The sequence below is a fragment of the Rhea pennata genome, chromosome 14 (genome assembly GCF_028389875.1).
Source record: "Rhea pennata isolate bPtePen1 chromosome 14, bPtePen1.pri, whole genome shotgun sequence".
NCBI lineage: Eukaryota > Metazoa > Chordata > Aves > Rheiformes > Rheidae > Rhea > Rhea pennata.
In genome coordinates this window covers 9,608,990-9,635,250 of record NC_084676.1, presented here as the reverse complement: position 1 = coordinate 9,635,250, position 26,261 = coordinate 9,608,990, and the positions used below count along the sequence as shown (strand labels likewise).

At 42.2% G+C, this 26,261-nt stretch overlaps 1 protein-coding gene across 2 annotated transcripts in view; it reads left to right on the top strand.

Annotated features, from left to right (window-relative positions):
* HTR4 (5-hydroxytryptamine receptor 4) overlaps positions 1-26,261 on the top strand; it is a 140,766-nt gene that overhangs the window by 75,375 nt on the left and 39,130 nt on the right. For both annotated transcript variants that reach the window (XM_062587507.1, XM_062587508.1), the window contains 2 exons: positions 6,987-7,140; positions 8,018-8,586. In XM_062587507.1, coding sequence (XP_062443491.1) covers positions 6,987-7,140; positions 8,018-8,586 — 723 coding nt within the window. The remainder of the gene's footprint in view (positions 1-6,986; positions 7,141-8,017; positions 8,587-26,261) is intronic.

The following is a 26,261-nucleotide window of genomic DNA, read 5'->3' as shown; positions in this document are numbered from 1 at the left end:
GCACATTCAGGATTTAATTCTCAAAGGCAATTGGCAAGGTCTTCAGAAAATCTCGAGAAATAACCAGATGAACTGGAAGAACTGATTTTACCAGTCAGACACAAGGAGCAAATTACTGCAGAGACCCTGCAGATACTCTCAGTCTCATCTCAAAACATACTTGTACAAGGTATCAGAGGTTCCTCAGGGTTCACTGAATCCAAATTTGTCTGTCACTGGGTACACTTTTTCATCATTGTTTTGCTATTCTAAAATGAAAAAATGTTTAACCTCAAATTATTTATTAATTTATTGCATGTTTTATGCATGCCTATGCATTCTTTATGCCTATGCAATAAGTTGCATTGAATATAAATAGAGCAAGAAACTATGACAGAGTCTGCAAATACTGTTAACCTCTCAGGAATAGCAATTTTTTCTTCCAGGACAGAGTTTTGCAATACAATTAGGTCCAAAATGTTGGGAGAAAGAGAAACAAACAGATAAATCCTAAGTGTCTGTAGGCTTGGGCTGAGATAGACTTGAACGAATAGAGGTCTAGGCCAGAGATCTCTTTGAACAGCTGTTCCTACCAAAATGCAAGACATAATGGCTTACCTACCCTGGAGTCAGACAGGGAGAGGGAAACATCCCAGGCAGTCAGTGTTCAAAATATGTACAGCTTTCTTGGTGAATGCCAACATCTCCAGTCGGACTAGGAAGTGTGGTGGATCAGGTGTGGTTCCTGAGAGGCAGGTGGGACATTCCCCTCTAGGTGGGTGTGGAAAAGCAGTGACCCTGCATATTTACTAGCTGAGGTCCCCGAATGCTCACTGCAAGGAGCCCCGCAGCACAGAGGACACAGCACTCGTTTCATCTGTGGGTGATAAAACTCCCTTTCTTTTTTCCTCGGCTGAGGGAGGAGGCCACAAAACATCTCACTGGGCACAAATTGGCAAGACCAACCGCTGATCTCCCAGCAGGTACAGAGTGGGGTGAAACAGTGGAGGAGTTCAAGCAAGAACTACATGCTATGAGCTGGCAAGACACGTCAGGCACCTCCGTCTCTCAGCACACTGCACTACTTCACCACATCCTCTGTGCTGCCTCGGCTGTGTCCCAGACAGCTAAGCTCCCCTCCAAGCCTACATTTCTGATGGGCATTAGGTATGTTTGCCTGCAGTGCTAAAAACATTTGCAATTTGCTGTATAACATGCAACATAACAGACCTAGCTGGGTGTTTGTATATTCAAAACTAATCTTAACAGAATTCAAACACAACCACATAATCATTGCTAAATTAAGGCTAAAGCAAAGCAGATGTATCCGAAGAGTGTTGGAGCACTAGAGTGACAGATGCTCATTGTGCCATTTACAAACATTAATTAACATTAATGTACTGTTCAGCTATCAAATTAACACAATCCCTTGAGACGAATGATGTTTCAGAGCCTTAAATTTCCTAACAATCTGAGAAATCTGCACTATGCAGCAGAACTGCTTCTGTAAGGAGTCCCGGTCTCTGAGGGAGGCAGATTTTCTCCATTTCGGGAACATGGATGTGAGAGCATTCATGGGAATGGCAAAGTTTCCCTGCTCACTGTGGCTGCTCCCTTGCTTTTTCAGATGCTCTATCATATCTGTCACTGTTTTATGGGTGACAAAGCTGAGGCACAGGAAGATCAAATGGCTAGCCCAGGTAGGAAACTTCTGTCGCACTGGGACATACTATCTTTCTCAAGGACAGGCAGAAAGCAGCTGAGTCCAGCGGTGCTTAGCAAAACATCTGGTAGCTGGCTAGCAGGGGAAGTATTATTAGTGAAGAGACTTATTAGGTTTAAATATCTATCGGTCAGTAATGATTAGGCACTCAGCAACCTGATTATATGACACAAATTCCAGGTTTCATTTTGCATCAGGCCATAAATCCCCTGCACCCTTTTCAGCTAAAAAGGCATCTTGTCACTTACAGCACACAGTTGCTTAAACAGTGCAGCACGACACCAGCAGGGAAAGGGAGCTGAGCAAGGATAAACCGAGAGCCCGTCCCAAGACCGAGACACGACACGCAGCGGTAGAGTAGTCCATGTCAGCACTCTGCGCTCTGTCACTTCTCAGCAAGAAAACTAACACAGGATTGCAGACTTCAGGTTGAGAGTCGTAAGAAAAATAACAGAGCAGATGGTCATGGCACAGCCTGAGGGAAGCACTGTCCTTTATTAATCTTTACAAACCCTCTAGAAATATGGTAATTTATTTTGCCACTGTTGCTGCCAATAAGCCCCTCACACACATGCACCAACCCACACAGGGACTATAAAGGAGTCTTCTATCTCCATTTGGCAGCATACATTTGTTTGTATTACTAGCTAAATTTTTCCAGTTCCAATTAACTGTTCTCTTTAGCATTTTTCTCCGTGTAATTATCTCAACACCAGCAGGCCATTGTTTTTCTAATAAGAATTTAATTTTGTTAGATATAATAATTTTAAGACTTTTTTATTCTTGACCAGCAATGCATAACCTTCGTTTATTTGGCACAGTTAGAGACAATAGCTTATGTGCTTTGTGGAAAAAGGAAAAGAGAAAGAGTTGTTCTCTCCAAAGAAGGTAACAATCTGGTTATTTGGAGGCCAGATTCTACTTTCACTGAAATATCAGCAAAGTGCTGTTTTGATTTTACATAGGCACAAATAAGCTGAGACTCTAGTTCCTTAGACTTCCCAAGATTGTCAGGGTTCAGCTGAAGACTTCGAACCAGTCAGGTTTTATTGAAGAGAGGACAAGTGTGCAAAACCATGTTCAAATTTGCTTTTGTAGAGCACATCAGAATAGAGCTCCAGAAAGACAAGCAAGAGGATTTTCTGAATTAGCCGAATTATTATATAACATCTGTCCTGCAAAAACAAGCTTTTCTCTTCTAAAATAAAAGTACTCATCACTCACAACAGTTTTCCCACAGTACAGTTCAGTATCTTCAGTATCTGAGTTGGTGGCCTTAAGGAAGGCAGCTCATAAACAGAGAGTTTCCCAGGGATTTAGCCTTCTCCTAGATATTGGGTTAACAGGACAGAGTCGTCTGTGATGAAACTTAGTTGAGTTTTATTGCCTCCTGTTGCAGTACATTGTCCTGAGGTTCTTTAGGAACCAGATACAAAGCATTCCCACCTTCGTGTCCAAAGGGTGTTTCAGCAGACACTGCAGACACTCCTGGGTTTCTGGACTCCTGCACACAGCCTGTATGGCTGTGCATGTTGCACCCTAACTTTGAGAAAGAACAAATAAAACCCAATTCTCCCACCCTCTCATTTTCTTTTTCTAGATTCTTTCAGAGGTTAAAAAATTATTCAGTATGAATGTTCAGTAAATTTTCCTCAGCTTATTTTGGCCCCAGTGAGGATAAAAAAACATATGGCATACATATAATATATATGCACTAGATGGGTGCCTATTTGTGTGTCTGTGATATATTAGGGTCTTCTTTCAGGTTAGCGTCTACATACCCATAGCTCAAACAAAATTTTATTGCAGACCAGGGAGATATTTTAAGTTTTCTCTAAGGGCAAGGAATTATCTAGCACAGTCGAGTAATTATGTTTCTGTAATGCTGAAAAGGCAAGGGGAGAGATGTGATTTGGTCAAAGCATGGCTGATTGAGACAAGAGCTCAGGACTTCTGGACTGCTCTCTGGGGACATGCCGAGGGCAGCTCTCCCCCGACACAGATTTGGTGAGGAACGCAAACATCATCTACACTAGAGGGTCATAACTGACCACAATGCTTGACTTTTTGTGTGTTTGAGGCTCTCCCATGTGATTCTGGCAGCACTCATGGTGATAGATATAGGAATAGGGAGAAAATTGCCCCACAGATTGTGGCGCTGAACCACTGAACCTTGAGCATTTGTTTATAGCTTTCATGAGCATAGTAGAGGTGCACCTACCACGCTTTAGAATTATTAAGGCTATGTGCATATCAGATGAGGTTCATTTTGGGAATCAATCATCTCCATACTAACAAATCCCCATGGTTTGTATCACTGGAACTTCCACTGAAAGACCTGGAAGAGTCACGTACATGTTCCTCAAGGCAGAGTGTGGCCACTGCACTATTATTTCTTGCAGCCACAACATGACTGCTGGCAGATCACAAATCCTTGGTATGAAATCCGTCCACGATGGAACTCAACAGACTTCAGTAAGGCCATAAGAACTATGGCTTTGTCCTTTTGGGCTATCTATAAAATGTTAATTGTTGATTCAGCCACATGTGGCAAAGTATCTGTCATGGGTAAGGAAGAGTATTTTAATAACCTTTACTTTATGGAGCAACTTGGAAGATCTACTGCTGCAGAAAGGGACTCTTGTATTTCCCCTTCAGTTAAGAATGTTATAATAGAAGCAGAAGGAAGGATGTGTTTTGCATCATCTATTCTGCTTTGGGTAACAGGGAAGTTAACATTTTCAGGGAAATGCAGAAAGATGGATTTTGGCTGATAATAGTAAGAGTTAATATTTAATTAAACTTGGACATAATATTAATCATGTATATGTATTACATTTTATATTCATCCATCACGTTGTCATACCAGTATGTAATAGATATTCTTTATGAGCACGGGAAAACAACTCTAGCTTGAAAGGAAGCAGAACCATAATAGCATAAGAAAATGTCTTTATTTCAGCCTTTGACTAGAACTATTGATAATCTTAGAGATATAATTACTTTTCTCTCAGTGAATAAATAGCTGTTTAAATGCTCAAACCATCACATACATCAAATCGTCAGCTACTGCAAAAAATCGGTGCAACTTCAATGACTTCTGTTAACATATACAAATTTCTATTATCTGACTCTCGGGGCCATTGAATAGAAGTCCTGCTGAGCTATGGAAAAGCGAAGTGCATACTTCTCTGCCTCACTTGCCATCAGCAAAATTGTCACCCACGTTCTGATTGCAGAACCTTATTATGGATAACGATGTAGAGGCAGAAGGAACCCAGCTCGGCTTTCTGAATACAAGGGAAGTGCATGGTAGCAGCAGCTAGGAAAAAAAAATCTTTTGACATGTAAGTGGAGGAAAATTGCTGCTGAATCACTAGGAGGGAAGAAATACAAGAGCTTAAAATGTCATTTTTACAGGCATAATTTTTACTCTTAATGGTCTTTAATAGCATGTACAAGTCAATGTAATGCTGTCAGCTGCAGCAGAGGTAGAAGTACAGAAATGTAGTAACTCAAACTACTTGGAAGAATTATTTCCTGGCTGTTGTTAATTAGCAATGTATTGTGTTTTTACTTTACTATTTTCAGATTCAACTCATGAAAAGGTAACTGGAGTCTTGGTCTTTCTCTCTCATGTATTTATTGAATTTCTACTTTTGCCCTTTCTGCAAATAAGTGCAATCTCTTGACACTTGCAGTAACTTGCTATCAGGCATTCCACAGGAATCCTATGATGTCCAGCACTGGATAGCACCTTCCAAGAGCTTTCTCTCAGATAATAAACAAATTAATACTCCAGATATATCTCCCCAGTGTTTAGAGTCACAAGAGCTGTCGCACATAATGCAAAGAGAACACCATCTGTCCTAATAAGCAGTTACCGAAAATATGTGTTTGAATTCAAAGGTCAGCTTATTTCCCAAGAGAGAGAAATATGGAGAACAGGGGGAAATCCAAACTCAGTAAGCTGTAGTAAACACAAGACAAGGTTATACAAACACATTGTGGCTGTTGTGTGATAGGTAGTTATCAAAGGAACAGAGAAATATTTATTCTATTTTCTCAAATCATTAAGATATTAAAATCAGTTCATGATGATCCTTGTCTCACAGAATCAGAATAATTTAGTTTGGAAAGGACCTCTGGAGGTCTCTGATCCAACTCTTTGCTCAAAGCAGGGCCAAACTCACTGTTAAATCCATCTTCAGTCAGATCAGGTTGCTCAGGATCATATCCACTTGTTTTGAATATCTTCAAGGATGGAGACCCTCACTTTATCACTTCAGTGGAACAGGAGAACATTTACACCGAGCACTCATTTGAGTCTAGATCCAGTCAAGGCAAGGACCAAAACTAAGTATTTCCTGCTACTGTAAATTATTCAGAATCTTATTCTCCCTTGTACTGCCAGAGTGATGTTAGGGCCATATCAGTAAAAACAGGAATCGGCTTCAGAGATTGTCATGGTTGTTAGCATTGATGCCACAAAGGGAACATTTCAGATAATTCTGTAAAAGAATAATCATTGTCAAGTACACAATGTCTTTGAAAGTGAAACTTGAGAAGAACACACTGATTTTCATGCATACACATATACACAAAACCAGAAGAGAATGTGGAAATGATCAAATTGAAATAGCTCAATTCAGCATTTTTCCCCTGTGACATTTTGAGACTTCTGTTTCAATAAGATTTTTTTAAAATGCTTTCTTTTGACATTTTGATTTTATTTCAACCCTTTATGTGAAATGTGCAATCTTATTTTAGCAAAATAAAGCAGTTCAGTTGACTCCACAAGATTTAAAAAGAAATCCTCAATGAAATTTGGAAATTCTTAGATTTTTCTGCCTCTTTAGCACAGGCTAATGTTTTCAGTTCCCAGTCAGATCTTGATGTAATAAACTGTGCAACTGAAGGACATTTTACACATACATTCTGTGTGCATCTGTATATATGTTGTTTTAATGTGCTACTAGCACTTTGGATATTCTCACAGGCTACTCCCTTAAGTTAGTGGTTCAGTTTTAGTAGATCTTTGCTAATTTAATGTCTCTATCTTATGATCCTACGACCTCATAAGACAGATGTTTATAGGCACTCTGCAGTGAGGCTGTCTTCCCTCTTGCCACTTACATATAAGTTTTGGTGCAAGATGTTACTCAGAAAAATCTCTTTGACAGAGATCATTCATTCCCATTGGAGAAAATACTTTCCAGTTTTATTTTTAGAAGACCTAGAAGTTTCCTTCAATGATGGGCTTTCTCTCACTTTCTCCTTGTAGGTACTATGCCATCTGCTGCCAGCCACTGGTTTACAGGAACAAGATGACTCCGCTGCGCATTGCTGTAATGCTTGGAGGGTGCTGGGTAATCCCGACCTTTATTTCTTTTCTCCCTATAATGCAAGGCTGGAATAGCATTGGCATCATTGATCTGGTGAGTAACCAAGGAGATCCATCAAACTCATATCAAGTATATTCTGTGCTGTGCATTCTTCTTTAAAAAACAACATTCAAAGACTGATCTGAAAAGAAGCAAAGAAATACTAAAGGAGAAGTTTCTTGTTAGTGATGTAGAGGGGCTGCTGAATTTCTGGAAGGTGTCTTTAAGGGGATTTGAAAGGACTCTGTCCTGAGAAGATTGTCACAAAGACAGTGTTGGCTCTGGGCAATAACTTTACCTGTGTAAAGAATTTTACCTGATGGACCTATTGTGACATTGTTTTGTAGCAAGAATGCCCTCAAAAAAACCTTTTACTCCCAATTATGCCTCCTGCTCCCCCTATAGACTTGGCCCAGCCTCCTGCCCCTGGGCTCCGAAGGCTTCCTGCAGTCTGGCCCCTTCACCATCATCCAGTCCTTCCTCTGGCTCTTCTTGAGTGCCTCTGTAGGTCTTGGATGGATGAAATTTGTGCATCCTTCATATAAAGTCACGTTCTGATGAAAAGAGCAGAAAGCAGAGCAAAAAAACACAGTATGGAGCTATGTTATTGCCTTTTGCTTTCTTTCTGAACTGGTCTGTCAGGCCAGTTTTCAATAGCCAGGTTGAAGCCCTCTCCAGCATTCTGGGAAAGTGGTGTGGGCTATGACATTGTCCCTAAATCCAGGGAACGGCAGCACCAGAGAATCCATGTGGCTGAGCAAAGGCAGGAGGACTAGCAGATGGGCAAGACAGGCACACCAGGGGACAGAGGGGACAGCTGAGACAGAAACAGAGGGCAGTGGAGGGAGTGTCACAGCAAGCAGACTGCTGTTTTTGGGCAGCAGTGGTGATCTCTCTCTCCTGTTCTTTGTCCTTGCTCTTCCTTCTCCAGATTCAGCAAAGGCAGTTCAACAAGGCTTCCAACTCCACCTACTGCATCTTCATGGTTAACAAGCCATATGCCATTACCTGCTCAGTAGTGGCCTTCTACATTCCCTTCCTCCTGATGGTGCTGGCCTACTACCGCATCTACATCACCGCCAGGGAGCACGCCCGCCAGATTCGGGTGCTCCAGCGCGCAGGGGCCCCTGCAGAAGGCCGGCAGCACCACCCGGACCAGCACAGCACGCACCGCATGAAGACTGAGACCAAAGCTGCCAAGACCCTGTGCATCATCATGGGGTGCTTCTGCCTGTGCTGGGCCCCCTTCTTTATCACAAACATAGTGGACCCTTTCATAAACTACACAGTGCCAGGGAAGCTGTGGACAGCTTTCCTGTGGCTGGGCTACATCAATTCAGGGTTGAACCCCTTCCTGTACGCCTTCCTGAACAAGTCTTTCAGACGTGCCTTCCTCATCATCCTGTGCTGTGGTGATGAGCGATACCGAAGGCCTTCCATCTTGGGGCAGACGGTCCCCTGTTCCACCACCACAATAAATGGATCGACTCATGTGCTAAGGTGAGTGTTTCTCAGACACTGCAGAATACCATCAGTCACTAGAAAGAGTACTTTTCCTGAGTTTTGTTGAAGGACTGGTTTCTTTATGCATTGGAACTATCTGAAGGATTAACTATTCAAAAAGGCGGGCAAGAGAAGCACCTGGAAATCCTTTGGCTGCTCAGAAAACCTGGGTTTGTAGATATCAAATACGTGTTACTGTGCAATTTCTCCAGAGGCATGTTCAGGAAACAGTTCAGAGAATGCAGAAAATTGCATATGCGTTTCGGCAAGTGCTGCGGTTTTGTTTGAGAAGAAAAGCCTGACCCCATAGGGAGCTGCCTGCTCCGTTTTCTCTAGCAAAGGGATCATTACAGCCTCATTCCACTTCTCAGGTGCTGCCTCCCTAACCCCACCAGCCATTGCTACAGCTTCTGAATTAATGGAAGAAGGAGGACCAAATTCCCCAAATGCCCTGATTCTTGCTGTGGCACTTTATTGGCTGTCTGGGAGGAGGAGTAATTGCTATTTTGCTTTAGCAGCTAAATGGCTTTAGCTTAGAAAATGCCTAGGTGTCTGCCTCTTACTGTAATGGAGTCAAAGCCTCTGGATTCTCTGAATACTGCTCTGAACTTTCACCTCAGCATAGATAGGAGGTCACAGCTCTGCTGGAACTTGAGCTTGGTTGAAGCAGCACGTCGTGGCTCTCATCAGGAATGGCAAATGGTGAAGGGCACGTGTCTGCTCCCTGAGCTTGTGACTGGGTTGTCAGAGGGACACCGAGACCCGAGATCTCAGACAGGTGGAGTCATAGGCTGGTGTGATGTAAATTAGACTGAGACTTTAGTGCTTGCCAGCAGCTCCAGGCTCCAGCTGGGTTTCAAACTGGACGGGTCTGCGTCAGAGTTGAGCCTCCCAAGGGGGAGCGCTGCCTTCTCATGTGCAAAGCAGCAGCTGGTCCAGCCCTGTGGGAACCAGATGGGTGCTAAGAAATACCGGTCCACAGTTGGGCAGTTTGGGGAATTTGAACCCCTCATGGACAGATACATGCTGATCACTGTCCTTCATTTGGTCTGACATGGGTTATTGCAAGAGGAGAGTACATACAAGCCATGCACTGCTGGGTGCCCAGGAGTGCAGGCAGAGTTGCTGGGAGAGCTGTGCTGTGCAAGATAGCCTCTCCTGTCTGCGTCCCCGCAGAGCACAGAGGTGGGTGGCACAGCATCTGGGGAAGGGAGGGAAGAACGATTATATCCATCGCATTTTCAGAACAAACTACGTTCTCTGAAAAAAACACAGGTGTCTTTCTACATAACTGTCCAGAAGAGATTTGCTTCTTTTAGTAAATAGATTCATGGCTCTTCACAAACAAATAAGGACTTGGCAACCAGATTTGTCCTCAGAGCTGAACCCCAGCTCTGGAGGCTAGATCAAATGCTGAGCACTTCCCAGCTGGGTCGGGTCTGCTGGTTACCCAGGCTTCTTTCTGTTCTGGCTTTGGAATAGTCCTGGGCCATGTACGAGATCGGACAGGGGGCAGGCCTGTCACAACAGCAACACAGACCTTTCAAGCTTTTTTAAGCCAAGAAGAACCTTACAACATTTGTATCTTCTGATCAGAAGCTGTGTTTGGGGCTGTGGTCCTCTCTGTAACGGATGTGTGGCATGGTGCCACTCTGAGCCAGTATTTATATCGGAGCTGAGTTCCCAGGGACAGGCCAAATGCTTCTCCACGCTGGTCAGGAGGATTTAGAGAGCAGCCGCACTGTCCCTGGCACCGCACTTTCCGAAGCAGCTCTCCAGCCCGCGGCGAGGGAGCCAGTAACTCTCACTGCGGGTGGAGCGCTGTCAGTGCCTCGTGGGAGGGCAGGAGGGGGGGACGGCTGTGCTCTTGGTGATTCACCCTGGGAGGCTCAGTGTTTTCAAGACTGTTCACTCCTCAGGCTGGTCAGTGGGTGTATGAGGCCAGCCCAGGGCCTAACCAGGCAGAAGACATCTGTTTTGGAGAGCAAGTACAGAAACAAGATTCAAGAAACAAGCTTACAAGTCTACAGGCTGCCTTCACCCTTAAGTGAGATTTGAGATTCAGAAGGGAGAAAGCATGCTGGCACAGGAGGTGAATTGTTTCAGTCCATGTTGATCTTTGACCTCAAAGTGTTGCAGATGGCAGTGCTGGTGCCTCCTCATGTCCGTGTTATTTCAGTGCTTTTGCACGGTGCTGTGTCGGAGTGATAAGTGCTAGGCTATCTTGCTGTGGGCCTAAGCCAGTGGGACCTCATGGTCCTGCCCGTGCCATGTGGGACTTTCAGTCAGCCTGGCCTTGGGAACGTGGGGTACTGGAGAAGTGCTCTAGAGTGAGTGGCCAAGAAAGTTCTTTATACCTCAAGTATGACCACGGTCTCCTTGATTCTCGGCTGAGCATCCTGGCAGCAGACAAACTCCTCATTTTGAAAGTCTTTTCAGACATAATGGACATATACATCATGTAGCTGAGATCAAGCTTTTCTCATTTCCAGTTCCTCTCTCCCACTTGTTCCACTCTGCTCCCACAGATGAGACATCCACAGAAATAAGTAGCAAGTCTGTCAGTCCAGTTCTCCTGTGTCCCTGTAAGCCTGTCAATCTAGATGTGACAAACATTACAAGATGTCCCATAAGAACTAAATCTGTGCAGGACCTCTTGCCCACTTCTAGCTTTTATGAGTTCCTTTATGCATGAGAGCAGGTTGCCTCTCTAACATATTACAAAGTCAAATCAGATCTCCTGCCTTTCAATACCATTCCAGTTCTGTAGAACAAAAGTTAGGTACTCATTTCCCATTGCAGGCTTCCCCTCCTCTCTGGATGCCAGAGAAGTACTGCTAAGACATTCAGATCTGAGCATCATTTGCATCATCTACAATTATTTTCTTTTTCTTTTTTTTTTTTTTACTCAGTTTTGTAAGTGATGAGAGAAGCATGTAGCTGATGAGAGGTGCAGATTATGCACTAATGATGATAAAGATTTGGGGATTAATGTCTTTGGTCAGTTAATGCCACTTGAAGATTTTTTTTTTTCAGTGCTTCTCTCTTAGGCACAAAGCAGGGTGAACTCAGCAAGGATGGAAGAGAAATTCAGTGAGGCAGGTTCTCTCAAGTTATAATGTATATTTTCTTTAGTAGCTTGGAGATATAAGGGTTTTATGCCCAACAGCCAAAACACTGAAATCGTCCTTTAAGGGTTAGTTCCCCAGGAACCCCACTGAGAAGCTGCTCAGGGGCTGGGCCTGGTCCATACACCTCTTTTCCAGCCTGAGAGTTGTTTCTTCCTTGCCAAGAACTTTGACAAATAGGGATGTTGTGCAAGGAGTGCATCGTGGCTGCTTTCTGTATTTGGCAGGGTGAGCAGCAAAGAGAAGAATAGAACCAGAAGAAAGAGAACATAATCCAGCACCTTGTGCTGAATCTATGGCAGAGTTCCTCCTCCAAAAACCTCAGAGAATGTGTGTTTGTATTAAACTGATATGTGTTATTTAGCCTCAAAGGGAGCAGGAGTGGTTCAGGCAGCAGGACTGTGGTTTCTAATTCATGTCTATTTCCAGTCTTGAGGAGATCTGAACTTTTCTTCAGTGCTAACCATCTAAACTGCTCTATTTTTGATTACAACCAAGTCCCTAATGTATTTGCAAATGCAAAGAATAAGGTTGTCATTATTAAAGATAAAATCTTGGTCTAGGATGTTTCTGACTTATAAGAATGTCTTCCAGGGAAAAAAGTCATTTCTTCTTTTCTCTTCTGATAACATTAGTGTCAAAATGTTCTGACATTCCCATTTTGGGGTTTTTCACATTTATATTAAGAATGGGGGGGAAAAAAAGGAGCAGAGTGCGATAAAACACAGCAGTGAGAAGAAGCAGATTAATATCTCACCTCATCACACACAGACTGAGACCAGTTGGGAGATGGTTCTCATTCTTTCTTTATTTTTCAAATAATCTGTGAAGACTGTGGTCCTCTGGCGACCTAGGCAGGGAGAGACATTTTGACAACATACTTGGGGCCAGATGCAGCCATAATGCTCATGGGGTGAAGTAGCAGCCTGCACAGCAGCTCAGCTGTTTAAATATCATATAAGGGAGATATGAGCTCCCTTATATGAGGGGAGCCACCCCACTCTCTGCCTAGATCATGAACTAGAAGATGGGGTGAGGATTTCCTAACATTCATTTTGTTCTTGAACTCTCCATCAGCTGGTGAGAAAGACATCCATTCCCTGGGCTGGGTAAGACATGACACAAAGCTTGTTTTGAAGATGTCATGAACAGCCATGAGACCAGATTTAGTTAGAACTGGATCTGTGTGTACCATGGGGAAGAATATTAGAATTAAATAATCATTCAGCTTTGAAAAAGAATTTTGATTTTTCTGGTTTTGGATTTTGCATTCTACAATGTAGGAATGGCCAGAATACATTTTTTCCCCCAGAATATTCACCTATTTCAATTCTGAAGTGTATCATCAATTGCAAAATTCAGGTAGGACACATGCAAACAGTGAATTGAAGTCTGCAAATGTGGCTGCCATCAGAAATTCATGCCCTTTTTCAAAGGCTGAGATTGCAACTCACATGTCATATATGCAGGTTTGTTTCTCTGGTTGCAGCAGAAATTACGTAACTCATAAATATTTGCAATTCATAGTTCTAATAACCTATAGTTTGAAATATTATTCATTGAAAGGGTTTGGGAAACATTTTGAATAGTGAGTGAATAGGAGAATTTACAATGAGCACTCAACTCTTGAATGGGAAAATTTAGTACAATAACTCACAGCAAGAAATATGGGTTTCTGGATGACTGCAGCATGTGTTCAGGAGTACTATGAGCCACAAGACCGAAAGCAAAATGGCATAATCATCTGAAAAATGTTGTCTTCCATTTTAAATGTATTGCTTGCATATCTTTTGTCTTGCATACAAATATATTTGACATAAAACGACAAACTCATGGCTTTTATGAGCCATTAAAGGCTCTTACATCACAAGTGGATTGGAACCTAGATCAGCATTGCTTGAATTCTTGGATAAAACAAGTTCTGAAATTTTGCCACAATGAAGACGATGACTTTGGGTAAAATATAATTGAGCAATGATCAGAGTAGACAAACTCTGGAACATTTGAGTCAAGGAGGTCACTTTGATATATTCCCCATTTCCTCTCAGAAGTGCACTGTTCAGCACAGCACAGTCTATCAGTCTCTTCTGGGAAAGCTATAATGAGTGGTTTATTTACTCATTTTCCATCACAGAGAGGCCTTCTCAGGCAGGGTTGATGCCAATTTTATTTCTCCAAAGTAAAACACATCCCAATTTTCCTTTTATAAGAGCCAAGAGAAACAAAGAAAAAAAAAAAAAACGCATGCAGCTTTAGGGGCTGGAAGTTCATTATCTTCATAAATACAAAAATAAATAAATAACCCAATCAACCACACTTCTGTCAGCACGCTGAAGGTACATAAAATGCTAGAAGAACTATGTGGTAAATCATTGTGCCTAGCCAGTACCCAACAACCCTGCACTGCTGTGGAGACCTATAGGTCCCTATAGGGAATATAAGTAATTGCATCAGTAAATCTCCTGAACTCCAGCAAGCTCTGGTGCTTCCTTGCTGCTAGTTGAATAAATAGTGTAGCATCTCAGGTCTTTAGTTTTTAGAAGTGTAGCGGCTTCATGGCTTACAGCTCTATTGGAATAAAAATAAATCCATTCTGGCTATAGGGAAGAGAAGGTCACAGATGCTGCAGAGCAAAGAGGAGCTGTGCACTTACTGGTGATCCTTCCCCTGATAGGAGTGCGTGGGGGGATGGTCCTGCCCCATCATACCGACCTTGGAAGAGCACATTCATGTCACTCAGTCCTTTGCGTATCTGCTCCCAGCCCTGCCCATGGGGGAAGCCATTCCCAGTGCACGCACACACTGAAACGGCTGGTGTAATCTGAGTGGTGACCCTCGGTTGTGCTGCCTGTGCCTGGTGGTGGGGGTCTCTGGAAGGCACCCTGTGCACCCACCCGCCATGCATCCACCACCCAGCTCCGCACAGCCAGGCTCCCAGTTGCCAGCTCACTCCAGGCAGGATTTGCAATGTGGGACTGGAAGAAGGGGTTGGGTTGGAGGGGGATTTGGGCCTGCTTTTAGTTTTGTTTTGCCACATCCTCTCAGCTTTCACACGCCATCTCCCAAGCTGAAAGCTTTCCCAGTACAAGCTGTTCATCAGCGAGAGCACATTTAGCCTGGGGACTCGTGCTTTGAGTTTTACCTTTGTTACTGCATTTGTGCACAGGAAACACAGGTGGTCCCTGGCACTGATGGAAGTGCTTGGAGAAAGGAGGGACCATGGCAGCAGGCTCGGGGGGTCAGGCCTGGCATAAACAGGACAGCTTCTCAGCCCACCCCCACTGGAAATCCACGTTTAAACCGTTTGAATAACAGCAGGGAGGTGTCCGAGACCAGGTCATCTGTTGCTACATAACACTAAATATTTGTCTCCCCTCTGTTTTCTCTCTTTCCGTCTCACATACACATCCTCTTAGAAACAACTAATACAAACCAGAGAAAAGTTATTTCTGGAGAGCAGAATATGAAGTGTGCAGCCTGTCTGAGCACGGAGGTGTGACGTTCCTGCTCTGATATTTCTGCCACTTGAAACAGGACTGTGTGTGGACTGCCATGGAGAGCCTGGGATTTATCTCCGGTGTGCAACAGCAGCTGGCCAGGCTGGGAAGGAAGGGCTTCACTGTTTCTTTAAAAATATGTGAAAATGAGATATTTCAATATATGCACAACTTTGCTTGGACAAATGTGCTAAAAGCTCTGATCTTCTGGCCCAGGTGTGAAAGATGAAGGCTTGGATTCAAACTCCAAGTCTCCTGATTAGTAGTACACACCTTCGGCTTTAAAAACCAACCATTTGCATTCTTCGGTCACTTTTTAGCTAGGCTACCTGGAGGCTCCATCAAATTAGTTGAATGAGTAAAATTCAACATTTATTGGTTCTCACAGAGTTTCTGAAAGGTTTTTTTTCCTTTCGCTCTCAAGAAGAAATAGGCAAGCAATAGGTAGGTACTTGGGTGCACAAACAGAATTGGTAAGGGAAAGATTTCAGAAAAGGTGTTTGAATGAAAGAAAAATCTTAGCTTGCCTTATTTTGACCAAATTTCAAAATGAAGTGGAAGTGAATCTTCACTGATTCAAATTTTAAATACAAAGGATGCAGAGCTTTGATTTACCACAGAATTTTTATTTTACCACTATGACATGAATCATTTTTCAGATTTTTTTTTATCTTCACCCACACAGATTTTTCTGTACATACTCTATGATTTTCTTATCACCAAAGTGTTATTTGGAAAGAATTTTAGTGGCACAATATTACTGCCCCAAACTATACTGTTACTGCAAAATCAAGCCACTGGCGCTAAAATTTCTGACTAGTAAGAACTGCCTAGGAATTTTAATGATTGCACAAATTAGTTCAGAGCTTTGTCTTATATTATCATCTTCGCTAGAGAGGCTGCGAGATGAATCATCTGGACTTAGTCTGCTGTTTTCTTATTCATTGCCTCATTTCTTGATGTTTTACACTGGATTTCCATCTGTCATCTTGGATGTACCTATGGAACTACAAGGATGTATTTTGCCATGCTAGTGAGATCCACAGCAAATATAGGCCACTAGGCTTTAAGGACAGATATTGTGTTTTCTCCAGCAGTCACCTTACTGATAGGATGCAATGGATAGGAAATTCACCTGTTTGCAGAGTAAACAACAGATAAACCACATTCCCACTAAATTATTTTCAGGGAATTTCTGAACAAACAACTGGGGAACCTGACAAATTATGACATTTCCTCCATTCCCTGTATTTTTTTTAATATAATTTTGCTTTTTGACAGGTTAGAGGAAATTCTGTGAACCCTTTGAGAAATCTGAATGGGTTTTATTTTCAGAAAAACTGATTAAATATGTTAAGATGAGGATAATATTTTTGCACCTGTTTGGGCTGAGTTTTTGATTTGTGCCCTTGATGGTGGGGATTTATTTTGCTTCATCTTAGCAAACAGAGGCAAACCTCATGTACATGCTCCTGTGATTGAATTAATCTGGTTACCAGGACTGTGGGCAGCTACCCTCAATGGCACAAACCCTGCAGGTGTGTTATTGTATTGCCCTGCAGTGTCTGGAGGACCATGAAGGAACATCCTCTTCTGTGCTCTGTCCTTAGGGATCTTCCAGTGACTAGCAAGAGGCACAACTGAAAAGAGAAGCTAAGGAAAACTTCATTTAATAGACATAAGTCTATTTATGGACTTCAAATCACAGTAGTGTTGTTTTCCACCAGCTGCAGGTGCATGGACAAGTTTTGTCGACGTCAGTGGTTGGCGTCAGGCAGCCCTTATTGCCAGTCTTGTACACTTTCCCCATTACAAGTCTGCAAGCACAGCATCAGGTTTGGCTACAAGTGTATCCCACAAAGCAGGAGCTCAGGATGTATTTTACAGTCTGATAGTTTCAGCTCAAGTATCATTTCCCTCTATTGACAGAAGTGACACTGCATAGCTTCGGCACCAGAGATCGAATGGGGGCGGCTTGTTTAGTCTAGCAAAGTGGAGCTCAAGAAGGGATCTGATTGCTATCTATAAATTCTTCAGGGGGGTAAAGACTGGGAAGGGAGAAAATTATTTAAACTAAGGGATAATGCTATCACAAGAACAAATGGATATAAACTGCCCAGGAATAAATTTAGCATGGAAATAGAAGAAAGTTTCCAAGTATCACAGCAGTGACACTTTGAAACAACCTCTTGGTAAGAGTAGAGGTGGGGAAAATCTGAATTCTGCCAGGGACAAAGGTTGGTGAAGTTACAGAAGGCATTACATACCATGACTGTGAAGGCAGGAAACTGCCTCAGGACCCACAAAGTCCCACTTTGTCCTTAGTTCTGATCCTTTTGGAAATCAAAAGCAGAGCTGTATGGCTTCCAGTCTAGTCTATACCTGACCACTCTACCTAAGTGCAGCTTTCTTCCCCATTCTGCTGATTTTGCATCCATCAAGGAACAAAGAGAGAAACAGAGATTTCCTCCATTTCCTGGAGGAGCTCACAGGCTGGGGTCCTGTGCTTTCTACCTCCGTTTCGCTGTGGCGGTCTCAAGAGAGGGCAGAGGTTGATGTTGAATGCTACCTGCAAGCTGGCAAATGGGCTTTTCAAGGTCAAAACCTCGTGGATCAGTTTAGTATCCTGAGATTGCCCCTGACTTGTGCCCAGAATCAGGGTTTGGCACAAAATCACACTCAAATCTAAATGAGAAGGAAGGAGTCTGTCCTTAGGTGATACTGTGACCTGCTCAGACTGTTTGATATAGGATCTGATACAAACAATCTGGAAAGACAGGGTAAGGTACTTACCACTAGTAACCATGAGATTATGTAAAATAGATCTCAGTTCTTCAAACTGATTTGATTTATTTGATGAGATTGCAATCTGCAAGAAGTGTAACGTTTGACTTGGTATCTACATCAGCATGGAGTACATTAAACAGATCATCCCCATAGTTTCTAAGTCTTGAAAAAATTACCATCTTCTAGCAGCTGTATTTCTGGTGAAGATTCTTAAGAAATAGATCTTGGCCCTAAACCCTTTAATTTTAATCTCCTATCTGGAGGAAAACAAAATAATAATTGATAAAATATGCAGATACCACAAGATTACAGGAGTTACAATGAGGAGGAAGAGCACCACAGGGGTAATCTGCAGTCTGAATTGCTTGGTTAACTGAGCACATGGAAATCTAATAAACAGCCAGTCTGAAATAAGTTTCATTTTGAACATAAGCTCCCATTAGATATTGTGCCTAAAAGGTGAATATAGCCCTTCCTGCAGATATCTGGGACTGTTGTGTGGGAGCTGGGAGTCAGAGCTGCTGCCTTTGCATCCAGCACAGGATGGAGTGTTGGCAATGGAGTACCACGCTTCAGAGGGAAAAAATGAATTAAAAGAAGATCAAATAAAGATTTGGAAAAGAGGCCATAACAAAATATTCTTGGCATGTAAGCTATTTATCTTATAGTAAAAAAGGTAAAGAAATCAGTATCTATTGAAGCACAGAAATCTAACGCACGTATAGAAACGGTAGGAGCTGGACAAATTTACGTTAGAAACAAAGCATTCATTTTTAACAGTGGAAATTGTAAGCCATGACAACAGTTTATCATATAACCAGTTTTCTATCACTGGGAATTAAGTTTCAAGACTGGCTTTCTTTCTAGTGATTCCTCTAGTCCAGGAATAGGTATTGAACACAATGCAAGAGTGAGTTTAGGGAAAACCAGCCGATGACAATAGTCTCCTGGTTGAGTAACCTGGCCTCCAGAAAGGGGATGTCCCATGCCTCTTTACTTCACCATGCTGTTTAGTTTTCATAACATTGAGGGTAGCTAACCAGGAGCAAGTTCAGCATTTGGTAGGTGCTGTACAACTTCCAACAGAAAAACAGCCCAAACCCCAAGCAGCTGTGTCTGAGTACAAGCTGAGACAAGTGGTGACAGCCTGGGAGCAGAGGGACGCTGCAAGGCACGCTGTGCTGGACAGAGGTCTAAGCTGACCAGCGTTTTTAGCAGTGGGGGGTTTTGTTGGTAGCCAAAGGATTTAATAGCAAACCCGCAGTAAGTTCACTGAGTGATGAGTGAAAGAACGGATAAAACGTCTTCTACATCTGTCCCTGAAGTATTAGCAGAGGGAGCACATGTGTATTGGTTTGTATTCAGTTCAGCACAAGGGCTCTCAGCAACCTTAAAATAGCCACCATTAAGCCCCTGAATACATTTCTTTTGTGCCTTTGTTCTTATTTCCTGACAACTTTGGTGTTGGTATTTGATGGTGTGAACATTATACACAGAGCTCTAATCTTGTTCTGTCATTTAAATCTAGACTGGACAAAATAGTTAAAATTAGTTCAGGGAACAATCTTGCACTACGGAAAAGACTTGGAGAGGGGAATTACAGTATAACTGTCATTAGGTCTTTCCTTTGCTAATGGTGTCACTCTTAGTCAAGAACAAATCCAGTTTTCATTTCAGTTTTCATTTAAGTTTCATTAGATGGATTTCTGCAAAGGTATTCTATAAAAATATATGAAATCATTAGACTTGAAAGTTTTGTAATTTCTTGGAGGAGCTTTCTTGTAATTTTTTCATGAAGCTTTGCCAATATTTGCCATCAAACTTACGTTCCAACTTCCCCAGCACAAATTTACAACTTGGCATCAGTCTTCTCTGCAGTAACAGACTTCTAGTGTAACAGTCACAAATACTGAGATTGCTACTTGTGAGGGATCACAAGGCAGGACCCGGAGAGCTATAAATATCAGAATGCGTCTGATAGCTCAAAGAGGAGATATGAGCTGACTCAGGAAGTGCAGGGTGAGGTTATACAATCTGTTATGCAGAATGCAAAAACAGAGAAGCTTGGGGGTCTGGAAATTAGATGTTCAACAACAGCAAAAGCTATCACCACAAAAATAAGAGTTGCATGCACAGCAAAGGAGTTGGCCCTGTGTTGGAGCATCAAAGGATCTACAGGCTAAAGATGAGACATCATCATCTGCAATCTGAAGAAAGTTGCATGTATTTGTTTGTCTTAACTTCTGCAAATATATGTATGCACCACCATCTGCATGTGTGCGCACAGTGACTGCTTATGACATTTAAAGTTCTTTCAGGCAGCTGATGTGCTCCTCACAGAGGCTGAAATCATGGACAAAAATACTTGCAATGATCAGAGCGCACATACTGCGCAGGAAAGTGCACACGGACATGCAGGTGGCACAGCAGCCCACAGCTGTAAAAGGCCTGTTCAGTGCTGCAGGGAGGGCTCTCTTCCTTTTCCATGAGGCTTCCTGCTGCTTCTCCTTGCCGGATGCCCTGCTCTCTGCTTTCACAAATGTTGTCATTGCTGAGCCCTGCATCACCAGCCTTCTGAGCATCTTCAGCAGCTTTCTTCTCACCTTTAAACCAGGAGAGCTGAAAAGGAAAACAGGGAAGAAAAAATAGACAGCTAGTTCCACTGCTATATATGGTCTAATTGCTTCAGTTAGTGAAAAAGATTAAGAAAAATGCCTGCTTGTAACAGAAAATAATTCCAGCAGGGCAGAACACACACACGGTTGCAGCTGCATGTAAACGGGAGCCTGCACCAGTGCGGGTTTTGGTCCATATTGCTTAACAGTGACACCAGACACATCTCAAAGACTTCTTCCATTATCCTGAAATGTCAGCGTGTGGGGGGGGTGGAGCAAAAGATGCTGGGAGAGCTGTTGGGGACTCTCTCATGCTGAACTGCCTTTGGACTCTCGTGGTGTGTAAGTGCCGCACTGGGAAGGCTGCACCACACATGTTATTAGTACGAACAACTTCAAACATCATTTGAAAACCAAATGTCAGAGGAACAATCACCAAGGACAAGATCTTCAAAAAAAAGAAGGGAGACTCCAGCACGATTTGGAAAGTACAGAGCACGATTTGCACCATTAATTGAAGCCAGAAAAACTGTGAGGGTGGGGAGAGGAAAGCTGGAGGCTAGCAATGGTAGTAGCTAATCTCTCTAGGCTGTGGTTGGTGTCTAAGATAAAGTCCCTGCTATATCTTATCACGGTTTGGGGAAGGTGAAGCATGTCTGCAATTCTGCAGCAAAAAAACACTAGCATTACAGCATACAATGTTCCTGCCTTTTGTGTGGTGTTTTCTAAAGTTATTGCTGAATTCTTTCTTTTTATTCGTAAATGTAAGAGGCTCTTTATTGAAACTGGGTTATCCTTAGGGTAGAAAGTCAAGACACTAATTTCTGTTGGGTTTGTTGTCATGACTAAGGTCCCTTCTGCCACCATTTCCCTGTTTTTTTCTTTCCTCGTGATCTGTGATAAATTTAAAAGCTGAGAAGTTCTTAGATTTTTTTTTTCTTTTACTTCAAATTCTTCTGCAAAAAGATAACATGGATTGGAGCAAATTGAGAGGAAGGATGTGGGATGACCTTGGCTTCCTTTCCCTCCTGTACATCACACTGGCTGTCTGAGATGATGAAGGCCAGGTGGCATCCTGGTGGCTTCTGTGCACACATCTCTTCCATTCCCTGGTCCTCACTGACTAGACACCAATCCTATATCCTAACCAAGCCCTGTGAAACCTTAGATCAAGCAGGCTGCATATACCACCTCCTAGTGAGACACATGCGCTCAAGTAAGCTGATGCTAGCATCTACCCTGTGTCTGAGGAGATAGGTACTTTTCTTTGGCCACAGTATACCTGCATTGCCAATGATGAGTCAGGACACTGTGCTGGAACCTGGCATGCAGCACAAAAACTGCTTCACCGGAGGAAATGGAGAACAACTGATAGGAGAAAAGCTTCTTGTAATTGTACTGAATGAAATCAAGATATTTATCTTATTTCCTACAGAGGAGAGAAGGGATTAGAGTTTTAAAATACCGCAGTTTCCTTCAATTTTAGTAAGGTAATCTCTTTCAGTATGTCTGTATATTGGAGAAAGAGATCAGAGCTAAGATAAACTCCTTTTCATTATTTGGCCTAATATAAGATTCACAATCAGAACTTCAGCTCTGCATCACTTTGCTTCTGGTAGGGAAGCCAAGGTATTGAAGGGCACCTTGAGCTTGGAAGCAATTGAAATATCAACTCATTCTTGTCTATTTTTAATTGCATGACTTATGCTTTGGATAATGAAGACAATTGATGTATTCTGCTGAGGCAGGATCCCTACCAAGGTTTTTCTTCTGGTTTATTTACCTTTGCTGCTTATTGCCGTGATTTACATCTCCCTAGAGAATAGCCAGGTCCTAGTTCAGCAGTTCCCCATTTGCTGTATGATCCTTATTGTTTGTAGGTTTCCTGTCTGCAGGAGACCACGGGGATTTTGTGCTACATGTGCCACTTGGGGAAACGGGGTTCAGCCTGGTAACTCCTGAAACTGCCTGACATCCTGAGCCCTGCACTCAGTTTTTCTATATACAACAGGTTTACTACCAGTAAAAACTGTATAACTTGTCTCTGGCTCAGCCCAGTTATTCTCTGCAAGGCATCAGTTAATCCATCCATTGTTTAGAAAAATGGAAAGTAATTTAGTTTACAGAAGTTTGCAGAGAATCAGCTGCCAATAGCCTCTCCAGTACTGTTGAAAGATGGTGCTGGAAGGATGGGGTGCCTTAATGAAAAGTGGAAGATAATAAAGGGGAAGTAGTAACAGGAACGGCTAGTCCTGCAGCAGTTCAGTATTTATTTTGTGTGCAATTATTTTGAGTTTCACTTCACTGTCTCTTTGATTCAAATGGAAACTTTAAATAACTTACATTAATTGTTGTCTTTTCCAATTAAACCTCTCTGGTCTTTGACATGCATGACTGTTTCTTATTTCTCTCCACTTTGTGCAGCCAGCTTGCATAATGTACATCATGTCTCCAGTATTTTGGAACTGCTGGCCTGGAATAGAAATGTGATTTCCACATGGAGCCCTGGAAAGCCTTGACAGCACTCTCTCAAGGGCTTCCTAAATACATCCCTCCAGATGAATCTTTGGCAGCTTCTCCAGTTCTCCCATCCGCTTTCTTCCTGTCCAGCCTCTGTGGATGCAAAGCTCAGCATTCACTGTGCATCCCTCCTTCATTCATTAGCCTGAGGAGGAGGCCACAGCTTTCCTGGAAGCTTTCTTTCTGCTCTCTTGCAAAATACGGTGTGAGGAAACAGTAAGGGAATGCACGACAGAAATAAACTCCTCTATCCCGCAGGACTCGCTCTATGGTAAAGATGGGCTAGATTCCCGCACATTTACTTTTTCATCCTTCTAGGTCTCCTGATAGTAAAGGCAAGCAGACTGTGTTCTGCACAAAGCTATTTGAATGGCATTTTTAATTGGTTTGGAGACTTTGATGAGAAAGGAGGACATTATCTGTTGGGAAAAGCTCTAATCTGATTTCACTTGAGTCCTTGTCGATATCAAGTACTGTTATTGGATGGGCTAATTTAATCCCAGCCCTGCTTCCTGAATCAACATTATGATGCTAGATATTTACGCAGTTTTATCCCCCTAAAGTGGAAAGCTTCTGCTGAAAAATGAATTCTCTCTCAGGTAAGGATATTTATCTGGGCTTCTCAACAGCAATGAGTCCTGTATTAGGAACAAAACTTCTGTAACAGTCTGGATACCTGGAGCTGTGACTGGTGTGATAAGATGGATAAAGACATGTGCAGGTTTTCTGCCTTCCATTTCTATTTAGCAGAGCATTCCCCACTTCTAACAGAAGGTGGGTACCATTGACACAGAGGGGCACTAATATGTGGACTGCCAGATATAACAATGTTTTCTCCCTGCTGCAATGCAGCTTAATATCTTCTATTTGCATTACATAGCAAGGCACAGAATTATTGAAATTATTATTTAAACAATTAGCATTTATGTAAATATATACATCACTCATAATACATACTCGTATTTTAAATGTGAATCAAAATCCTTTGGGACTCTCTCCATTTATTTCAGAGGCCAAATCAGGGGTTTAAATTGGTTTTGGTACCTAAATAAATTCCATTTTGGATAATAACTTGCCATCTACCTACTCCTGCTCTGCATTTCAACTGTGTACAAAAGTTTTTGCTATCTCTCAGTATAGACCTTTGCACAGCTTTACTGTATGCTGTATGAATCACTGTTTCCCATCTCTCTACCTTTCATCAAAATGATTTTAGATAATGCATATCAGTATTTACAAAGAGCTTCACAATTATTGTTATATTGTTGTATAACATTCTGGGAGCAGACTTCCTTATCTCTAAAACTCAGGGCTAGTCATTTGAGTGCATTTTAGTTTTAGGTTAACTTCTTTATTTTCATTTTCTAAATAACTTCCTTCCTGACTGCTGTAGGAGAAGCTTTCCAAGTGCCTCTTGGACAATGATGGGGATTTTTGAAAAGCTTTTAATTTAAGTAGATGCCATAAGGAGCTACTCTGGGAATATTTGACAAGCCATTCCTGAAGCTTTCCTTCCTAGCATAAGACAAATGTAGCCATGGTGAATAGTAATCAGAAGGCTGGCACCTTATAACATGGAGAGCATTATAAGCCATATGTTTACAGAGGTAATGAAATGAAAGCAATTACAAAGAGAAAAAAAAAAAAGAAAATAAAAGGCTAATATAGTGGAAGTTCCATGATGTTCAAGAACTCCATATTTTTATATCTATATCAGGAAAATATATAAATCTGGTCAATCCCCCACCACCACTCAGGTTTCTTCATGGAAACATAAGCCTGCAACTTCTCAAACTTCTTCTGCTATGAGTTCTCCTACGTCAGACCTTCCCTCCTCTTTCTTCTCAATCCCATCTTATCATAAGCTGCCTCATCATACCTGTACCATGCTTTCCTATTTTCTCCTGATTTTGTCTCCATCATCTAATAAAAACCAGAACTCGTTATTTCGTTTTTCTTAAGAGTCCTACAAGTTTTTATTGCTGTTATTGTGTTAACAGATTCAGAAAAGCTTTATATTGGGCATATAGGAGTATTATAGACTATTTGCCTTTAAGGTAAAAATCTAGCATCCTACTGTGTGTGACATTACACTATGGCCTTCCTGTGCTGGGCTTGGCACACAAGGTAGGAACATCTCACAACAGCAACAGTGACTGTTGCTCAAAACATGGAATAACATGGGTCTACCTGCTGCTTTCTCAACATATTGTGCCATCTCTTTTTGGTGCATTGCTTGACATCTTGGTTTTGAGGAAGCTGAATTTAACACAGTTGATTGAGAGTCCCATTGGATTTTCTCATTTTTTCAGCACCAATTTTAGTTTTTGTAAATTTTGGTGGAGGGCAATGCAAAGAATATGAAGTACTTTATAGCACAACACCTCCAGCCAAGGGTCGGTCTCCTAGGTCACCTGCCCATGTTTAAGTTGTCTAGACACATTGTTTTACAGAATACAACAATGGTGAAAAGCAGCAGAGGGAATGCAGAGTCTGCCCTGAATCTTTGTCTAGCTGTTCTTGTAGCACACTCCGTAGATATACTTACCCTCTGTGACTGCAACAGCTTTAAGTGGATTTGCACGTGGCTGAAAAATGGTCTGCAGCACGTGTCCATGCAGACTACCAAATGCCTTTTGGAAAGTCAATGAAATTGAGGTAAACGTGGTTCTGCTGCTCCATGAAATCTTCTGTAATGAGCTTTAGTGTGCATTCCAGATCTCTGGGCTATGAGTCCGGTATGATCATATTTAGGCATTACAGGCACTGCTTCTTTCACTCTTTGTAAACTTACACTGTGTTGTTACCTGTTACCAGTTGCTGTAGTTAAAACTGCTGCAAAACCCTTCAGGGCATCTGGTAGAGAGAAGAGGCCTATTTTTCACAAGATATTTTGGACAGCTCTCTGATATCTTCAGGAAGGCGTCAAGAAAGAACTTTCAGCACATCTGCTGCAATTTGATTGCCTTTTACCATTTTGTCACTTTTTGGATCCTTGACTGTTGCCTTTATGTTTGACTGGTTGTATTGTTCGGCAGTTTGTCTGGTTCACATATCTGGTTCATCAAATTCAGATATAGGCATCAGTTTAACCTGCTGTGAACCTGTCTGCAGTGCTCATCTAC